Source organism: Alosa sapidissima, chromosome 11, assembly GCF_018492685.1.
Source record: "Alosa sapidissima isolate fAloSap1 chromosome 11, fAloSap1.pri, whole genome shotgun sequence".
Lineage (NCBI taxonomy): Eukaryota > Metazoa > Chordata > Actinopteri > Clupeiformes > Clupeidae > Alosa > Alosa sapidissima.
In genome coordinates this window covers 4,121,315-4,140,490 of record NC_055967.1, presented here as the reverse complement: position 1 = coordinate 4,140,490, position 19,176 = coordinate 4,121,315, and the positions used below count along the sequence as shown (strand labels likewise).

The window sequence follows — 19,176 nt, the reverse complement described above, 5'->3', positions numbered from 1 at the left end:
TTACGTAACACCCATGCTCCACTGCCAGCCTCATTACACAAACCTGTCAGGTGAGTGTTTCAGTGTCGTTACACCTCCACCATGCTGTCATGGATGGGGAGTGTCTGGAAAAAGGATCAGCATCTTGGAATACATGTTAAATGAGACATCAATGTGTTTGGGATAAATGGCTAATGGCTGTTGGTGAGAGGCAAACTGCATAGCATTTACCAAATAAGACCGTAACCACAAACACAGTTCTACTGATGTGTGTCATTTCTCCTCTATAACACTGATCCACTGAGTCTCCAGCTAGGCTCATATCATGCCTCATTTCACAACGTTAAGTCTTTAAAAACATACCTGTTGTTCAAATAAGATCCCCTTAATCATCTCTCAAGCCCTGGGGGAAATTACATACATTCATGAAAGAGCAAATTACATTTTAAACGACAAACTACAAAGCCATGCACTGTTCCCATGTCAGCTTTACGCCCATTAAGGCACACAGTAATATTCGGAGGCTGTTTTTCTTTTTTTTTTATCTTAGTTAAGTGTTATATCATCTTATCCTATTTGATGTGCTGCTCAAATTTCTTGGATTTTCTTTTATTTGTTCCATACATGGATGCAGCATGCTTTAGTTCAATGCATATCCTCAACAAATGCAACTGAAGACTTCTTGCTGCATAACTTATTGTTTACCTTAGTAACCTGTTTGTACCGTTTGTATTATTGTATGGCCAAGACAATTATCGTATTGCTTTCCTCACAATTCTTTTTAATGAAAAAGTAAAGACAATTGTCTGAGAGGTCATATATGGGGTGGATCTAGGATAATGCCTACTGAATTTGGCAAAATTTTTGAGAGCTATGCTTCCAAGCAGCAGTGTCTCAGCAACTGATTTAGTGGATTAAAAATGTGATTGTGGCTTGATAATGAGTGGCATTGATATTGTGCAACAGATGGTGATGGTGGTGACGATGATGATGGTGGTGGTGGTGATGAACAATGAGTTTGAGGAGATAACACTTGTCCTTGGCTCTCTCTCTAGTCACACACACACACACACACACACACACACACACACACACACACACACACACACATACACTAATTCTCCCCAGGGAGGAAAGCTCAAATACCATCAACATTCCTGAGCAGCTCAACATTCTCAGTACTGTTCTCTCCCTATCCTGACCAGTAAATCTCTCTCCTTTTCCCTCCCTCTCTGTCTCTTTGTGGTCTGCTTCTCTAGAAGCATTTCCCATGTCTCTCATACTTCACAGCAGCTAAACATCTCTCTCTCACACAAACACACACACACACACTGCTGGTACAATTTGCTTACATAACCCATTCACAGTAATCCCTCCCCCATCCACATGTACACCCCTCACTGACATGGTCGAAACTCAACCAAACCACAATGGCAAAACCCATGTCTGCCCAGATTACCAGGGAGAAAGTAATACATCCCTCTAATCTGGTCATCATCAACATGACTGGGGAATAGCTCAATATTTCAGAGGGTCTTCTGGGGAGAGTAACATCCTGCCAGCTTAGTGTGCACAAACTAGTGTGCAAAGAATGAGATTGATTGTCATCCAAAGCAAACCTTCTCTTGCAAGTGGTCTCATCTGAGATTTTCTGAATAGCAGCAGTGTTTGTGGAGATTACCATTAATGGCGGAGGCGAACAGAGAGGAAGGGGAGGGAAGGAGGGGTGAAAGATTTAGTGCTGGTGGGTGAAATGAGCTTCAGAGGGGAGATTCGGTATTGCAGACAGCGTCCAGTATTGTTGCAGTCTGCAATGCAATCATCATGCAATGGGATACGTTGCAGACATTATACAAACATGTGCTCACTTACCCTCTTGTGTAGGTGGAATGGAACTTAAGCACTAGTCCAACACAGTTGTACAGCAATCCCAGTCTCTTTAACACGCACACACACACACACACATACACACACACACACACACACACACACACACACACACACACACACACACACAAACAAACAAATGACACACTCACACATCAAACTGCAAATAACAGAGCATTGTGGGTGCAATCACACACTTTGTGCAACTTAGGCTTTGATACTTTTGAGATGGCTACCATGCCTCTAGCTCAGGGAGTGAGAACACGCTCATCTCACAGGTCCACACTCTCAGTTTTGTCTTCTCCATGTGCTGTGTTGATTGATCCAGTGGCCAAAAGGGAGGGGCCTCTCTGCCTCTTTCTCCAGCCCATCTCTCCATCTGCTGTGGAGCGGCAAACATTGATGTCATTTCCTCTCTGTGGCTGAGCTGGCAAATTTGTAGACTGAAAAGAACACCGGAGAGATTTATTGTGAGTGGCCGTTCATTTCCCAGCTGTGCTCTTACAAGGATGAATACTCTAGGGTATACTTGCCTCAGAAGAATTGTGATTTTGAAGCCTTGCATTCAAAGCTGATATGCTTATTGATGATATGTGTGTGTCTCTGTCCCTGAAATAGTATACACAACCTACATGCTCTCATGTCTGTTTTATTTCTTTGTGATGAAGACACACTCTTTCTCAAATGCTGTCCTATGAAGGTCCCAGTGGGTCTATATGTTCTACTGATTTCAAACTGACAGCTCAATCATTTTTTACATGATATAAAGAATGACATTATGACTTGAATTATGGAAGTCTGCCCAAAGCTGGCATATGCAAACACAGCACAACAGGTAACAGTGTGTAATTGGTAAAATTGTTGTATCAACCTCATTGCACAATTACAATTTCTGTCTTATTTGTCTATTATTACTTGTAATTGGTTAAATTCTTTAAAGCAACTGCTGGTGAGAATAGATCATTGCTCTTTGGGCTGGTTTTCACCAACTTTGTCAGCTGTTTAGAACTTTTGCTTGTGAATTTGTGATGTAGCCATTTGTTTTAAGTTACAGTATTTTAGGCAACGTGTCAGAGCAGGCCTACTGCAAAAGTAGGCATATAATGCAAACTGCAAAGGATTACTTTTGACTGGAGCAATAAGTTAAGTAATGCATTACTTAAAGCCTACGTAGGGTAGGGCCTACATTACTTTTTTGAATAACAGTCCCAACACTGAATATGAGACCCCACAAAACTAACTTTTGATCATCCAGATGATGTTTAGAAGCGAGAATGCGGTGCTTGGTGAAGTCGGCGGCCAGGTAGGATAAGAAAGGTGTATCAAGATCTAGCATTGTTGCAAGATTCAACTAGCTAAATTGCAGACTGTATATTATAATGTATGGTATTTAAAAATAATTTTAGTCCGTCAAACTGAACATGCTTGACATTTTAGATAGGCCTAGAAGCGAAATAGTGCACATTTTAATCTTGGTTTGATCTCACATAACACTTATGAATTAAACTATAGACATAATCCGCTCAAAAGTGGACAAATCTTAAACAAATAACTTTCGTCCCCTCTCCTAGTGCAAAGAATAGGCCTAAATTGATGGATGTGATGTGAATGCAACAGTATGCGTCTTTGTGCGCGCGTTCATGTTTGATTATGCGCGCTCGCTGCCACTGTCTATGGTCGCTGCTCCCGAGGTGGAAACTATTTAAACAACAGAGAGTGCGCGGAGCCGACACCGGCCACAGCGGATTATAGGGCCCTTTGTCAGTTTTGTTACACGGTTCTCGGGATATTTTTTTTTACTAAAGGTAGGTTACAAAGTATGAACTGTGTACCTTTAGAAAGGTGTCTGGAGTAAACAGTCAAATGAGAAGTTAAATGGCTCGAAACGCTCTCTGAGCTGGTAACGTTAGCTACAATCGAACATTAACGTTAGAGCTCGATCAAGCTAGAATTACTAGCCTAATATCAGACGTGTATCCTAGGTTACTAGCTAGCTAACGGTAGCTAGTTATGTACAGAATACATTGAATATTTCCTAGTTAGACATATGTTCCCTAATCCTAATGTTTCACACAACAGCTAGTGGGTGAGTTACATGAATAGTTAGTAACAATTCGTTCTGAACAGTGTCTTTTTATTATGTGCTCTAGGGCTACACGGATGTCACTTTCAACGTTGGTTTGTTTGACACTGGCTAACAGTTAATGTTAGCTGGTAACGTTAACGTTATCATCTGATTGCAATCTGTGTTGGTGGATTTATGCCCTGTATTCGTAACACTGATTGGTGTTCTTATCATTTAGCTTCTGTATAGATAGATGGATGCAATGATTGATGCAAACGTGTTTTTTGTAGGTGTACATGTTTTGTTCTCGCTAATGCCCTGGCTAGCACCGTACAACAAGCAATGGCTAGCAATACCTTGTAGCTAGCTATCACTAACATTAGTGCATTTTGAGTTGTGGTCGCGGCCTTACTAGGTTTGCCAAGACGCTGTTAGCCAGTGCTTTCCCAATAACATTGCAGAGAGAGAAAGGTTACAAGGTGTTTCAAATCAAAACAAGGTATAGGTAAATGACCCTAGGAACCGCATGGTGAATATAAAAGGGGATCAGTCATTGCGATTTTCACCAGTCGTTGTTTATGTAAAATAGCTATCAGGTAGCTAAGATGCCTTGCTGATGTTCGTAGCATAGGGAGCCGAGAGTGAGGTCTAGCTAGCTTACCGTCAATGCTAACTGCCCAGGGGTGACAGTAAAGTGACAAAACATGGCACAAAGTCTGTGAGTTGAACATATGAGTATTGATGAAATACAAACGATCTGCTCCCATATTGATTACTTTGTTTAATTCAATGAGTTAACATGAGATGTAATGGTGTGATCCATTAGTCCCTACAGAATGCTCGATTATGCTAACGTCGGCTAACGTTAGCCATTACGGTCATGTTATTGCTTGCATCATTGTCGTAAGTAAAACATCAGACATGGAGGAGGCATCACAGTTAGCAGGATGGCTAAATGATCTATCGCCATATCCACCTTGTAGAACACCCCATGGTCTCCTGCGATGATCGATCGCTAACTGTTTCAGTACTTTTAAATGCTCACAACGTGCATCTGTAGAACTCGGGAGATCCCTGATGTCAGTATCTTGCAAGGGAATACAGCTAGCTTGCATAGTCTGTAATAAATGAAAACTTGGACGCCAAGATGGCGGAGTTGGTCAAGTAACACCAGTGACCATCTTTGCTAGATGGATCCTTATCAAATGTTAACAGTTCGATTCGAGTAGATTACCTGATTATGTATAGACCATCACATCGTTTGGCCCTACTCGACATTTGTACCATAAAAGGGTGACGTGGTAGTTAACAGGAGCGTAGGGTAACGTTAACATTAATGTACGTCGAGCCGATCCATCAGAGATCTCATTAATTGCCGATAAGGTTGTGGGGTTACATCGAAAACGAACACTAGCTGTAAGTCAGGCTTTTGGCGTTTGGTACTTTGCGTATGTGTTTATAGTGATCTGTTGAAAATGAAGGGAGCAGCAGTGTTAACAGAGCGAGGGAATGCATGCGAGCTTGAACACTTGTGTTCTTCCATCGACCCCAGACGTATTAGGCAAATGCGATTTGTCCCAGACTCAACCCAAACACCTAATTTGAGCTGTTAAGGTATCTTGTCAAGCCTCAAGATTCTCACATGAGACCGGCGCGAAACGCCAACCAACTTTGTGTGGCCTGCAACCAGAGAGTACCTTGACGCTGTTTACTCGAGTAGTGCAGGGTTGACCATGTCTTGCGCGACTTGCTGTGTATTCATCGTCTGTCATAATACATTGCCGAAAAAAAGTGCATTTTTGTCCAAGCTGGACGTGTTGATTTCATAATTTGATGGCATTTGCGAGCTAGATTTTGGATTTATGTGTGTCTCCTGCATGGACCTTCTCATGTCTGTGTAATGAGGTTTCGAGACTTGCATTGCGTTTCGAGGCATGTGTTGATATAGCGGGATGGCACACATGGGTGCTTCTGAAATGACAGCAGCCCTGTCTGGCCAGCCACTCTTCAGAGCGACAATGGCCAAAGACCGCAGCCTTGTTTTTTTTGTGCAGGGTTTGTTTTGGTTCGGCAGAATGAATGAAAGCGCTGGTCGTGAGTGTTTGTTGTGTGTGTGTGTATAGGTGTGTATGGTATGTGTGTGAGGGGTTGAAGGTGGGGTGTGTGTGTGTGGACTGTCATATGGCACTGCTGTCCTGTTGGCAGCTGCGCTCTGTCAGAGGGAGCCCTACACACCCGCTCCCTCCCTCCAAATATTGACAGCTGCTCCTTTCAAAAGAAGTTGGTGTGGTGAGGGCAACAGCCCATAGGCTATAAGGGAACCTGACTCATTTTACAAACGCTCAATATAGAGCATTAACAGCAGCTGTGGATCCCCAGATCTCATCTGGTCAACCTAGTCTTCCTTGTGGCACCAGTGTTCTTCTGGATAATCATTGGGCTAAATGCTGGCCTACCATCTGTCCCCAGTGTAACACATGGACCCTAATTGTGTGTGTGTGTGTGTGTGTGTGTGTGTGTGTGTGTGTGTGTGTGTAGAAGCTTGCACATGTGCACAGTGCACTCACATGGTATGAATCTGGGCATTTCTAAAACCCCATGTTCTTTCCTCATGAAATCAAGTCACGGCTGATCTGGTACTAATGATGGCCTGTTTTGTTTGTTTGTGTATTTAAAAATCGGACTGGTGGTTATTTTTCTTGTGCGCCACCCTGGCAGCAAGACCGAAGGGCTTCTGGGCAGTTGCTGGGCTGTCTGCTGTCTGCCATGTGTCACCCTAATGGCCCCTGGAATGCCAGAGATGGAGCAGCAGGCCCACATTGGCATTTGCTGTGCTTGGAGGCTGCTGCAGTGAAAGGCTCTCTAATTGGGCACCTGTAGTTGTCACTCTTCTGCAAAGTTTCTTGGAAATCAAATGCAATTCATTCCTCTCAAGTTCTCTTCTTACTGAATTCTGTAATTAACTCCTGGGTTTGTGTTGCTGGGGATACTGTTGTGAATACTGAATGCAGATTGATATGTTCAGCTGTCATGGTCCCCCAGTTTTATATAGGCCAAGCCATCTTGACTCAGCATTTGTGTGTGTGTGTGTGTGTGTGTGTGTGTGTGTGTGTGTGTGTGTGTGTGTGTGTGTGCGTGCGTGCGTGCGTGTGTGTGTGGCCTCCCATGTCAGCCGTTCTGCAGCAGTCTGACTCTGTGGGTGTCTGTGTGGGTAACTGATGTGTCTCCGTGGTAGCAGGTTGTGTTCCAGTGCCTGTGAGCACCCAGGGTTTCCAGTTACAGAATCGCAGCAGCACTAATGCAGGAGGACTGGAGCTGATGGACAGCATTGAGTCAAATGGAATATGCGCGTGCGTGCGTGCGTGTGTGTGTGTGTGTGTGACCAGCTCCATTTTTTTCCTGTGTGAGTAAGAGGATGAGTGCACAGCTCTATGTTACTCTTGTGTGTGGTTGCTCTGTCTGACCCTCTGCATATCGGTCTAGCTGACCATTGATTTTGTGGATGTTGGATGGAGCAATGTATCTTTCTGTCAATGTGGATGAGGCAGAAAAATCCCCTGTCGGTGTTGAAGTGAGGCTCTGTCGTGTCTTGAAATGCCTTGTGGGTGATGAATGTATTCACCAGTGTCGTCCACCCCCCCGAGTGTGTTCATAAGTGTGTGTTTGTGTTTGTGTTTGTGTGTTAGTTCATTTGTGAGCGAGACAGGGACCAGAGCGTGTTTGTTGGCATCATTTAGTTGGGGGCAGGATGGCTCTTTGTTTTCCCCTGTCTGGTCAAACAGGTTGGCTGTGTTCCTCAAGCTCCTCTTCCCAACCTGAATGGTAGGAAGCAACCTGTGCCCAGCCCTGAGGAAAAGACCATCCTAGCAGGTGTGTGTGTTCATGCAGTGCACATTCTGTATTCTTGAATGCTGTGTTACACAGCCTTCCAAAGCAAACACATACAGACACTTTACATACTTTACAGGACCGTAGAAGAGTGAGAGTGTGTGTGTGTGTAATCATTTTGTTTTTCCAACCCAGAGACTATTTTGCATGTATCTCGTGATGGTGACCTACCCAATTCCATGGCTGGCCTTAGTTATCTCAGTTTGTTGGCCAAATGTTGTGGTTATGCTTGTTTGGATTTGGTGCATAGGTGCAGACTGTTCAACCCTTCAAGGGATAACCACAAGCTTTTTGATGTCTGGAACATGGGTTGAGAGGATCCTGTTTTGCACTTGGAGTGGAGTGTTTCCCCTCTCCCTCTCTTTGTCTGTCTGTCTGTCTTCTTTCTTGTCCCTCACCCCTTCCTTCTTGCCTTCTCTCTGACGGGCCTACCATGGTTATTGTGAGCCTGGAGCACTGCAAATCGGCTTTTTCAAAACAACCTGCCCGATTCAAAGCCTTGTGTGATGATCCCATTTGACTGGAGCAGGACGTGTTCCTTCACGCCTGGTGTGGGCCATCACAGAACTGCTTACCCCTCAGGACCGTGCGTGCGTGCGTGCGTGCGTGTGTGTGTGTGTGTGTGTGTGAGGGGGAGAGAAGATGTAAGTGAGCAGCACCAAGCTGTGTTTATTACTTTGTGTCTTTCAGATGTTAATGAGGGGTGTGTGTGTGTGTGTTTCAAACAAGGGGCTGAAGAGGGCAGCTGTGGAAGGTGTTTGTGTCTTCTGCACCCCGGTGTTGTTGACAACTGGCATTGAGAGCATGTCCGTTTGAGCTCCATCCCGCCGGCTGTGCCGATAATGACCTTTTAAAGAGATGAAGGGAGGGCTCATTCTGAATGAGCCAGGCCCCCCTTACTGAACTGGATTATGACCATTAGTCCATAAAACTGTGTGTGAGGGAGAGAGTGTGTAACAGTGTCTGGACAGAGGAGGGCTCGTGGTTTAGTGTATGGCCAGGCAGTTGGGAGGCAGATGGTGTGAATGGAGGCAGTTGTGGCTATGCCGGGAGGGGGGGCGGGGCTGGTCTGGGGGTCTTTTGGGTGTACCCAGCTGCCTCCCTGAAACCCCTGGAGCGTCTCGGGCTACACCAGAGCAGAGCAGCCAAGCCAGCACTCACAAACACTCTGTTCACTTGCCTGAAACTGGATGGATGGTAGTATCGCCATCTCTGGTGTTGTGTTGACATATAGTCCTGTGTAATGTGTGTCAACCTTAAACACATTAAGCGTTGGGTCTATCTGTTGATCAACTGTATTATAATTGTGTGTGTTTGTGTGTACATGAGAATATAGCTATGTTTGTGTGCCTTTTGTTGGTCTCAGAGCTATAGTTATTTTAAGCGTAGGTGGTTGCTGATTGATGCTGCCTTAGAGTTAGCTAGCGTGTGCATTATTGTAAGGTTTGGGAATTCCTGCTCAGTTTGTCGCTTAATCTTTTTGTGTACAGAGGGGACCGCCTTAGTTGGGTTGTGTTTGAGAATGTTTCTGTGGTTGTAATGTCTGTGTGTGCGGTATGTTTCGTTAATGTTTTTAAGGAAGTGTGGTAGTAGGTTAGTGTATTGGCTCTTCAAATCCATTCACTCTGTGATGAGGTTCGCTCATGCTCAAAGCTGACCAAACGCACTGGTCGCCCTCCGCCCAAAGAATTGGCTAAAGAGTAATTAGGAGGTGACGTCAGCCTGGGAATTGAGAAACGCTAATGGTGTAGGCTACCTTGGGAAATGTGATCACGTAGCAGGTCATGCCAAGCCACTGAATACTACACTGAATGTAGTTTCTCTTCTGTTAATTTTTTGTTTCTTTTACTTTGGCTTTTTGCTTTGTCTTTATTTTCACATGAATCCAGGAGAAACTGACCAAAAAGCCAGTCCGAGTAAGAAAGTAGAAAGAAGGAAAGCCATTAAGAGCTGATGCAATCCGCCGGGTGGGTATGAGTTTGAAATGAGCTGCAGCTTTGGTTAACAGGCTTACTATCTGTGTGCTTTTTCTAATGTAACCTGACTATGGTGTCAGAATCGGGATGAATAGGTTTAGTTAGAAGTACCTTTTGAAGAAGTGTAGAGTCTTTACTTTGGAAACATTGCTGCAGTGTGTGTTGGGGTGCCCCCTGCAGGGAATCTGTGTTGGGAGTGTGTTCTGGGGTATCATTGCTGATTGGCTGTGTGTGTGTGTGTGTGTGTGTGTGGGAGGGAGCGCACACTCTGTATTTGTAGCCCATATGCTGTGTGTGTGTGAAGGAGGGGTTGTGGGTTTGTAACTTGAGCTGGGCTGGTCTCCTGCACACTGGAAAGCAGGGCCCCTCTCTTTTTCCTACTTTCTCTTGCTCATGCTCACACTCTCCACCCCTTCTGCCTCAGCCTTCTGACTCCAGGCTGACATTCCACTTCTCTAGCACACACACACACACACAGAAGCGTGCGCACACACACACACACACACTCGCACACTTTCCCTCTCCGGCGTCCGTACACTGTCCACACACTTGTAAGACAGCACTCCGGAGGACCAGACACACACAGAAGCGCTCAGGACTTGTGGGACTCTTCTGGTGTTTGGCGTCGTCTTTGTTGCCTTCTTTTCCTCTGGTCGTCTGGCGGCGAGCTCAGGATCCTCGGGCAGGCCAGGGAGTGGCTACAGCTGAGCTGGAATGTGCGCCGAGACCGTGGAACAAGAGCAGCCCTGCTCTCCCATGGTTTTTCCCTCTACTCTCCGAGTCTGAGTTTCTCTCGCTCTCTCTCTCTCTCCCTCTCTGTCTCTCTCTGTCTGTCTGTCTGTTTCTCTCTGTCCTTCATACGTTCACTTATCTTTTGTTCCCCCTCTCTTCCTGCTTAGCTATCATTCTCTCTGACCCCTTCTCTCTCTTGCTCTCTTTCTCCCTTGCTCTCTCTCTCTTTTTTTCCCCTCTGGACCGACATTCCTGAATTACAGCGGGGCTGTTTTGTCCCTCCACCACCTCTCTCTGCGTTGAAGAGCAGCAACCCGCCTCTCCATTTGCCTCTTTCTTGTCTCCTGGGCTGCGCTCCCTCCATGCTGGACTTCAGATAACCGCTCCACTGTTCCGGGACCTGCTGGGCTATGTCCTGATCTGTATGCAGACCTTGTGGGCCTGAAGACTCCAGTGTGTGTGTGTGTGTGTGTGTGTGTGTGTGTGTGTGTGTGTACATGCATGTGCGGGTTGAAATGTGGGTCGGCGCAGTGGCGGTGCAGCTCTGTGTTCTGGACAGTTTGGTTTCCACAGTGAGGGCAGGATGAAGCGCGGGGCCAGGGCTCCCCATGTCACGCGCCGTTAGGCCGCAGCAGCCCGTCTATTCGTGGAAGGGGGTGCTCAAGCTGTTCACGTGCATCGCCTCCCGCACCGCCAGCAGCAAGCCCAAAGGTAACCAGCCAGCCAGCCGCACCGCACGGCACCACGCTGTGCCGAGGCCTCCAACATGCTGCCTTGCACCCACCACACATAAGCAAAGATGCCTTGACTACCACAGTTTGCCTCTTTTGCCAAAGATGCCTTGACTACCACACTTTTCTCTCTCCCTCTCCTGAGCTAGGCTAGGCTAGCTCCTGAAGTTGTTAAAGTTGATCCAAGGGCCCAGAGAAGACACCCAGCTGGCCAACTCTGTCCGTCTCTCTTTTGTATTTAATCTGCTTTGTTTGTGGGGCTGTAGTGAAGACCGAGTGTAGACAATAATATGGGCCAAGTTTCTTTGTTTGGAGAGGATGCATGTCTCTAAGAATAAAGATCTGACATCTTCTTGCATTTGCTTGTTTACATTTCAAGCAGTCACTTGGCTTACATGACAAAGATGCTGATGCTGGTGTAATGATTTGTGTGTGTGCTTGTATATTCAGTAGGAGTGATGGGATACAGATAACACCATCTGCGTTTGATGGTAAACATTATTGTGTTGACTGTATTGCATGGGCAGGCTGATGCTTGTCTGCTCATCCAGGCAACACTCTAAAAGCTTTGCTCTTTGGTCAGACACTGCTCTCTGTGTGTGTGTGTGTGTGAGAGAAAGTGAGATGCATGTTAGTGATTGACTGTGCAGGTAAATTGGCTCTGAACATGACTTCATCCTGCAATTTCTTCCTGAGCTCCATACAGGATCTGATGAAATATTGAAGATCCTGTAATGGGAAGTGTTCACTGATGGTAGATTCCGCATTATCAGGAGAAAAGAGGTGTGTGTGTGTGTGTCTGTAAAAAGGTATTGCAGTGCAGTAGGTGAAGGCTGGTTTACATTAGTGTAGAGAGAGTTGCTGAAGGAGTGAGTCTATGAAAAGTGCTGACATCAGGTCTCCAGAACGGCTGGAGCAGTTCCCCTGTGTGTGTGTGTGTGTGTGTGTGTGTGTGTGTGTGTGTGTGTGTGTGTGTGTGTGTGTGTGTGTGTGTGTGTGTGTGTGTGTGTGTGTGTGCCGTTCTGTTTCTCAAGTCTTCTGGGAAAGATGCTGGGGAGATTCAACCTTTGAAGTGTGTGGAGTGTTGCATCATCTGTTGTTCATGACGCATGGTGTGTAAAATTGACAAGATTATAGTTTGTGCTGTGAAATAGTAAGTGGGTATTTAACGGCTGGAAGAGTATGAAAGTGTGTGTGTTTGGAATCTTTGGGCCTTATAATCACACACACACACAGACCTCCCTTTGAGTGTGTGGACGCTGAAGCCCCACCTCTGTTTCCAAGTTCAGAACACCCGGCTGCTCTTAGTTCAGCGCCGGCCTTCCTTTCAGTTTCAGGAGTCCATGGTAGTGACCTATCTAATCTCCCATTCCCATATATGCTTCATGGCATCTTATGTCCTCTCAGACTCTTTGATGAATCATCCCACTGTGTGTGTGTGTTTTGTGTGTGTGCTTGTGCTTGCAACCTTGCTTGCTTGGCATGTCTGACCAGTTCTTGTTTTGTGGTGAAGCACCACAGGTTTTCCAACTGAACTCAACACAGTGACCTGTCAAGTAAAAGGAGAGCCAAGAAGAGTGTATTTTACGTCTGGTTTGTTGAACTGACCATGAGTGTAGGCCTTTAGTCTCTCCCACTGCACTCTTTGGTCAGGATGCCGGTCATATCCTTGCACTGATGAAACTGTTTTGAAGAATCCTGTTTTAATCTTGTTGTTTTTCTCTCTCCCTCTCTTTTCTCTCTCCCTCTCTCTCTCTCTCTCTCTCCTCTCTTGTTTACCTCCTCTGCTGCCTGCTCAGAGGTCGACCCATTTCAGGAGAAGACGCGAGCCTTACTTGGGAATCATATGGACGACGGCAAGCACCCTTTTTTCTTTTACCTTTTATTGGTGTGTGTTGTGTGTGTTGTGTGTGTGTGTTGGCTTATGTCCTGGCTCATTTCCCTAGTGCAGCTCTGCTTTGATTGGGAGGAGCAGGAGTGTCGTCCCTTTAGGGGAAAGCAGGCATACACACGGGAGGGGGAGGAAGGATCAGAGACGGAATAAGCAGTAGGGGAAAAGATGAAGGAGGGGAGGGCCGAGGGCTCTAGCTAAGCGTCCTTTACTACTTAACTAGGGAGTTGGTCATCCTAATCGCTCTCCGCGGAGAGGAGGGGTATTGATCACCTCAGCCATACCCCAGAGGCCTCAGCCCTTAGCCTCTCTCTCTGCACAGATGGACTCCGGAAAAGGGGGGTGGGGGCAAGATGGGGCTGTTTGTGCACACCCCACGCAATCTCCCTGATCTGACCACAGTCCCGCAGAAACTCCCTCCCGTAATACCATAATCCTGCAGTTAGAACCAGCGTCTTGCCCAGGCAGTGCCTTGGTCACCCGGCCGCTTCACTCTGCCTCCCCCAACCAGCCGCCTAAAGTAATCCAAGCCGCCTTGTGTAATCCAAGCTCCTTCACGTGTCTGTTTCATTGACGACTTCATGAAAACCAGTGTTTGCTGTCTCTACTGTATGCCTCACCCACCACACTCATTTGCAATCAGGGCCTTGATGATCCCCAATTTTTTCACACACATACAAACACATGAGCACACACACAAAAAAAAACAAAAAAAGATCAATGCATGTCAGTCCAAACTTGCTGACCTCCACCAAACTCTAAACTATAGCCCCCTCCTTCTGTTCTCAGAAAGCCAGACTGTTTCCTGCTGCTTATATCAATACAAGCCCGTGCCAAGTCAGTGCTTACTGGCCCGCTCCCAGCTCTACTGCCACTGCCATGGTGCTGAGGTCACTTCCTGCTGCATGGGAGGATATCCTCCATGGATACGCATCCTCTCTGCTGGTACACAGAACAAGCAGAAAGCAGCCACTTTAAGTGTGTGTCCTTTTATACACTATCTCTAGTATGATCACTCATAAATTAAGTTTTGAGTGGAACCTCTAGTGCTTTTTTGAGGGAGTGGGGGACTCATTGTTTCCCCCACAAGAGCATTTATTACTGAGTGTTGACTGATGAAAAGGCCTGTAATCAGGTATTGGAGCAGTGTAAAGGGCTGTCTAGTGTCAGTGTCTGAAAATATGGTTTAAGGCCTTGTTCAAGTGCATAAAACCGAGCAAATGCATTTTAGCCTAAAATGTCATTTTTCAACACCCTAAATGGCTATGCTGCTGGAAGAATGGAGGAATTCTCATTGGCCTCTGCTACAGTGGGTGGTTTTTTGATCATTATTAATATGGACAGGTCTTGAATCACTGCAGTGAGATTGGAACTAGGATAGACAATGGACTTCCCCGCTAAAGCTGAGCCAGAGCTGAGGCTGTTTTGGAAATGGGCTCAGATTGAGGTGGCTTGGCAAGTTTTTTGGTGGGAAAACTTCATCTCTCCTGGCTGTCTCTTGTCCTTGGAGATGAAAGGGGACACACTGTTTGTGTGTGTTTGCTGTTTTAGTAAAAAGGGGGAGGGGGGAGGGGGGGGGAGTAGGAGTAGTATTGTTTTGTGATCTTTCCCGTCACTGAGGGTAACTCACCTCTGCTCCTCGAGCCATAATGACTTTGTTTTTTAAAAAAGACTGACTGACCGTTTGTGGAATGTTGGCACGCCGCACGCCTCTCTCTCTCTCTCTCTCTCTCTCTCTCTCTCTCTCTCTCTCTCTCTCTCTCCCCCACCCCCACCCCCTAGTGGTCTGATGAGTGCTCCCCAGCCAGGGCTTATTTACGCCCCCCTCCCTCCGCATGGCAGAGCCTCACTCACCCACCGCCAAGCCCTGACAGGCCAGGGGGCTCACGAAAGGGGGTGCTGAGAAGAATGGAGGGATTCAGGGGGAAAAAGAGAGAAGAGCTCCCAGAGAAGGAGTGCTAGAGTATGAGGGAGGGAAGAGAAGCAGAGGGTTCAGGGGAGGAGAGATTGTTTGGGAAGTGGATAGGGTAGGAATGAGGACGGGGTGTTTTCTGTTCAGTCGCTTCAAGTTCCTCTGGCGTTCTTGCACGTTTCAGGTTTCTGTATGTCCAAACTGGCTCTGTGGACAATAATTTTGTAAGTTGTTTGGCAACAGCTCTTGAAAATCTATCAATATAAGCTTAACTTGTGTTCTGTTAAGCACAACATTGTAGTAGCGTGATGTTTTGACACCTGCTAAGTCGTCCTAAGTCAGTCAAAACATCAGATGTCCTATCTGTTAGCACCAGACCAAACTCTACCTCTGGTCTGAAGCATTTAACCCCTTTTCAGGGCCATTCAGACTAGAGAAGGTGAGGTCATGCTGTGATGCTGTATGAGGAGCGAAGAGACTGTTCCGCTCTGCACACTGCCATCCAAGTGACACCTGGCCCCATCCTCCACAACAGGCTCCATAGCAACAGAGCGCTCCTCCTCGGCCACCTATTTGTCAGCGCTGTGTGTGTGTGTTTGTTGTTTTAGAGAGAGGGACACCGAGAAGTGAGTGAGTGATCAGGGCTAAATCTGTCGTTGGTTGCTGCTCGCTAAGACGGCTAAAAATACCCAGGGCAGCTTTATCACGGCAGATGTGTTTACAACCCGTCTCTTGCTGTGTTCCACCTACACATGCTCAGTGGCTTCTCCAGCCACTCTCCCCTCCCTCGCCAGGCTCTCTGGTTCTTTAGTGTGTGTGTGATTGATTGTACTGCTGTGCTGTATCATGTCTGCTCTACTGTGTACTGAGTCTGTGCAGCTGTTGCATAAATCTATAGGGGTGAGTGAGCCACGCCTAGTGTCAGCCTGCTGCAGGGGAAAATTTCAGCCCTGATATCTCACACACACACACACACACACACACACACACACTCGCTCCCCTCACCACAGCTGGTTCCCATAGCAACGCTCTCCTCGGGATCCGAGTCCACTTCACCCGTCTGGCTCCAGCACAGCTTTTAAATGTGCTGTGCCTCTCCCCCCACCCTGCTCTATCCAATGGCAGAAATAGCTGTGGGCTGGCCCCGTCACAGCAAAAACACTGCCCCATCCCTCGGCCTCTCCTGTACGATCAACACGCACCCTGGCCTCCTCTCGGCCCCCCGTGCTGCGTGTTGTGGTCAACTCCCTGCTCAGATGAAGATGAGGGGGGTTGGATGGGTTGGGCTCTCTGAGAAGAGCAGAGAAGCCTGCACCCCACCCACACCCTCCCTCCCGTCCGGCTCTGAGGGCCTCCGCCAGAGGCACGTCCCTCTGCTATATTTACCCATGTGGCTGAGGGGCAGGGTGACCTTAAGAGGATGGAATCTGCAGGCCTGCACTGGTGGAGCAGCTCCCAGTAGTCGCTCGACTGGAGCAGGAAGCTCCACTGCAGCTGTTGCTGCTGTTGTGACTCACTGCTTCATAACACTTTGAGCTGTTATAAGTTTTGTGGTGTTAAATATGTTCTCAGAACTAATCATTGTTTTCTCTTTTTTCATCTTTACCTTCCCTTTCCTACCCCTCCTCTCCTCTCCTCTCCTCTCCTCTCCTCTCTCACCCCCCACTCTGTCTTTTTCTTCCGTCGTTTTCTTACTTTTCCGCCCTTCTCTCTCTGGCCTTGTTTTTCCTCTGTGCAGAAATGAGTCGCCAGCCTGCCCCAGCGCTGCCCACAGGAACCTCCAAGAGCACCCCCTCCCAACGCGTCCCCACCCTGTCGGGCACCACCGCCTCGAACAGCGACCTGGCCAGCCTGTTCGAGTGCCCCGTGTGCTTCGACTATGTGCTGCCGCCCATCCTGCAGTGCCAGAGCGGCCACCTGGTGTGCAGCAACTGCCGGCCCAAGCTGACGTGCTGCCCGACGTGCCGCGGTCCGCTGGGCTCCATCCGCAACCTGGCCATGGAGAAGGTGGCCAACTCGGTGCTGTTCCCGTGCAAGTACGCCTCGTCGGGCTGCGAGGTGACGCTGCCGCACACAGACAAGGCCGAGCACGAGGAGCTGTGCGAGTTTCGGCCGTACTCGTGTCCGTGCCCGGGCGCCTCGTGCAAGTGGCAGGGCTCGCTGGACGCCGTCATGCCGCACCTGCTGCACCAGCACAAGTCCATCACCACGTTGCAGGGCGAGGACATCGTCTTCCTGGCCACAGACATCAACCTGCCGGGCGCCGTGGACTGGGTCATGATGCAGTCGTGCTTCGGCTTCCACTTCATGCTGGTGCTGGAGAAGCAGGAGAAGTACGACGGGCACCAGCAGTTCTTCGCCATCGTGCAGCTCATCGGCACGCGCAAGCAGGCGGAGAACTTCGCCTACCGGCTGGAGCTCAACGGCCACCGGCGCCGGCTCACCTGGGAGGCCACACCCGCGCTCCATCCACGAGGGCATCGCCACCGCCATCATGAACAGCGACTGCCTGGTGTTCGACACCTCCATCGCACAGCTATTTGCCGAGAACGGCAACCTGGGCATCAACGTCACCATATCCATGTGCTGAGGACACCTTGTTTTTTTTTTCGTAGATGCACACTAACAGACAGATGCACACATACAAAACAGACAAAAAAAGGACACACAAACAAAAACACACACACACACACACAGGCAAATGCACTTGACAGAACACACAGACCCACACACGGACACATTTCAAACTAGGACCGCTTGGGGGTTTTGCTGACGACTTGAGGGGGGGAATGTGGGGGGATTGGGAGGGTTTGTTTGGCCAGCTTGGAGCTATTCTTTTTTTTTTTTTTTCTCTCCTCCTCCTCCTCCTCCTCCTCCTCCTCTTCCCTCGCTGTTGTGCAAGTAGTCGTTGGGGCAGCGTGAGGTGTCGCTGCTTTGCCAGGCTGTGCCGAGTCAGACCGAGTCTGCTCCGGTCAGGACGGGACGGGTCAGGCTGGACTGGGCCAGGTAGGAGCTTGAAGCAAGCGGAAACCTGCGGACCGCTCCAGGGGGGAGCTGAATTAACTCGCAGCCAGCGCCCTCCACCCCATCCGGCGAATCCATCCCATCCGGCCGGCCCACAGGCCTGCTGCACGGGAGGCTGGGGTGGACCGTGGGGGACGCTCTCACTGGGGACAGCTCAGAGCGGGTCTCCACACCGTTTTACTTTTGTGTTCTTATTTTTTATTTTTTTTATTTTTTTGTTTGTTTATTTCGTTCCCTCCCCACCCAAAAAATGTTCTGAAATATGTAAATACCTAAAATATAAAACATTTCAGTTTAAAAATTTACATTCAAAAGTACCATTTTTGTTTTTATTATCAACAATTTGTTTTTCTTTGATAAGGTCCTCTGCAGTACTCATATTAACTGTATTAATTATGCGATTGTAATAATTATTATTGTAATTATTTTTTGTTATGATGTTCAAGAGAAGAATGAAAAGGGTTCTTTTATTTTTTTTTTATGTTATGTTGTCTTTCTGTGTGTGATGGGTGGGTAAGACAGAACTGATAGCTCTGTGGATTAATTGTGCTGTTGCTGGTCCTTATCTTCGTTTATTGTTTTTGTTTTGGCCATTAAATAAATCTATCTTTTTCATACCTTTGGCATTACCTTCCACTGTGCCTAGAGGATGTGCTTGAACTTGATATGATTATTTTAATTTTGATCCAGATTAGTTTTATTGATACGGCACCATTATTACTGGATACTGTCTGAAAATGCTTTTGCAGAACCAGGCAATAAACTGTAAAGGTGATTTTGCATAGACGTTTTGGTGGTGGTGCTGGGGCCTTTTGTAGAAGTCTTGAGCTGAACCCAACTCAGAAGAGGGGGTGTCTGTCTATTGCTTGCCCAAGAAATGACTCTTAATGAAGAGTTCGGTTGGAGGAGAGGGGACAGGTGGTGAGCAGACGAGCTCCATCTGTTTGCCGTCTCACTTAGCCGTAGTCTGCTGTCCAGTTCCTTGATGGAACTTCCCCAATCTGTCGCAGACCCCATTTCAAGAGAAGTCGGGCCATACTCGCCTCACACGTCCAGATGTGGAAGTGCAGAAAGCGATGTTTTCACATGGC

At 47.5% G+C, this 19,176-nt stretch overlaps 1 protein-coding gene across 1 annotated transcript; it reads left to right on the top strand.

Annotated features, from left to right (window-relative positions):
* The first annotated feature begins 8,967 nt into the window (after positions 1–8,967).
* On the top strand, positions 8,968–17,782 carry siah1 (siah E3 ubiquitin protein ligase 1). Its single transcript, XM_042108839.1, is given in 4 exon segments — positions 8,968–11,238; positions 13,058–13,114; positions 16,800–17,518; positions 17,520–17,782. Coding segments are annotated over 4 exon segments (1,011 nt in total). The 5' UTR covers positions 8,968–11,135; the 3' UTR covers positions 17,652–17,782.
* Positions 17,783–19,176: the final 1,394 nt, after the last annotated feature.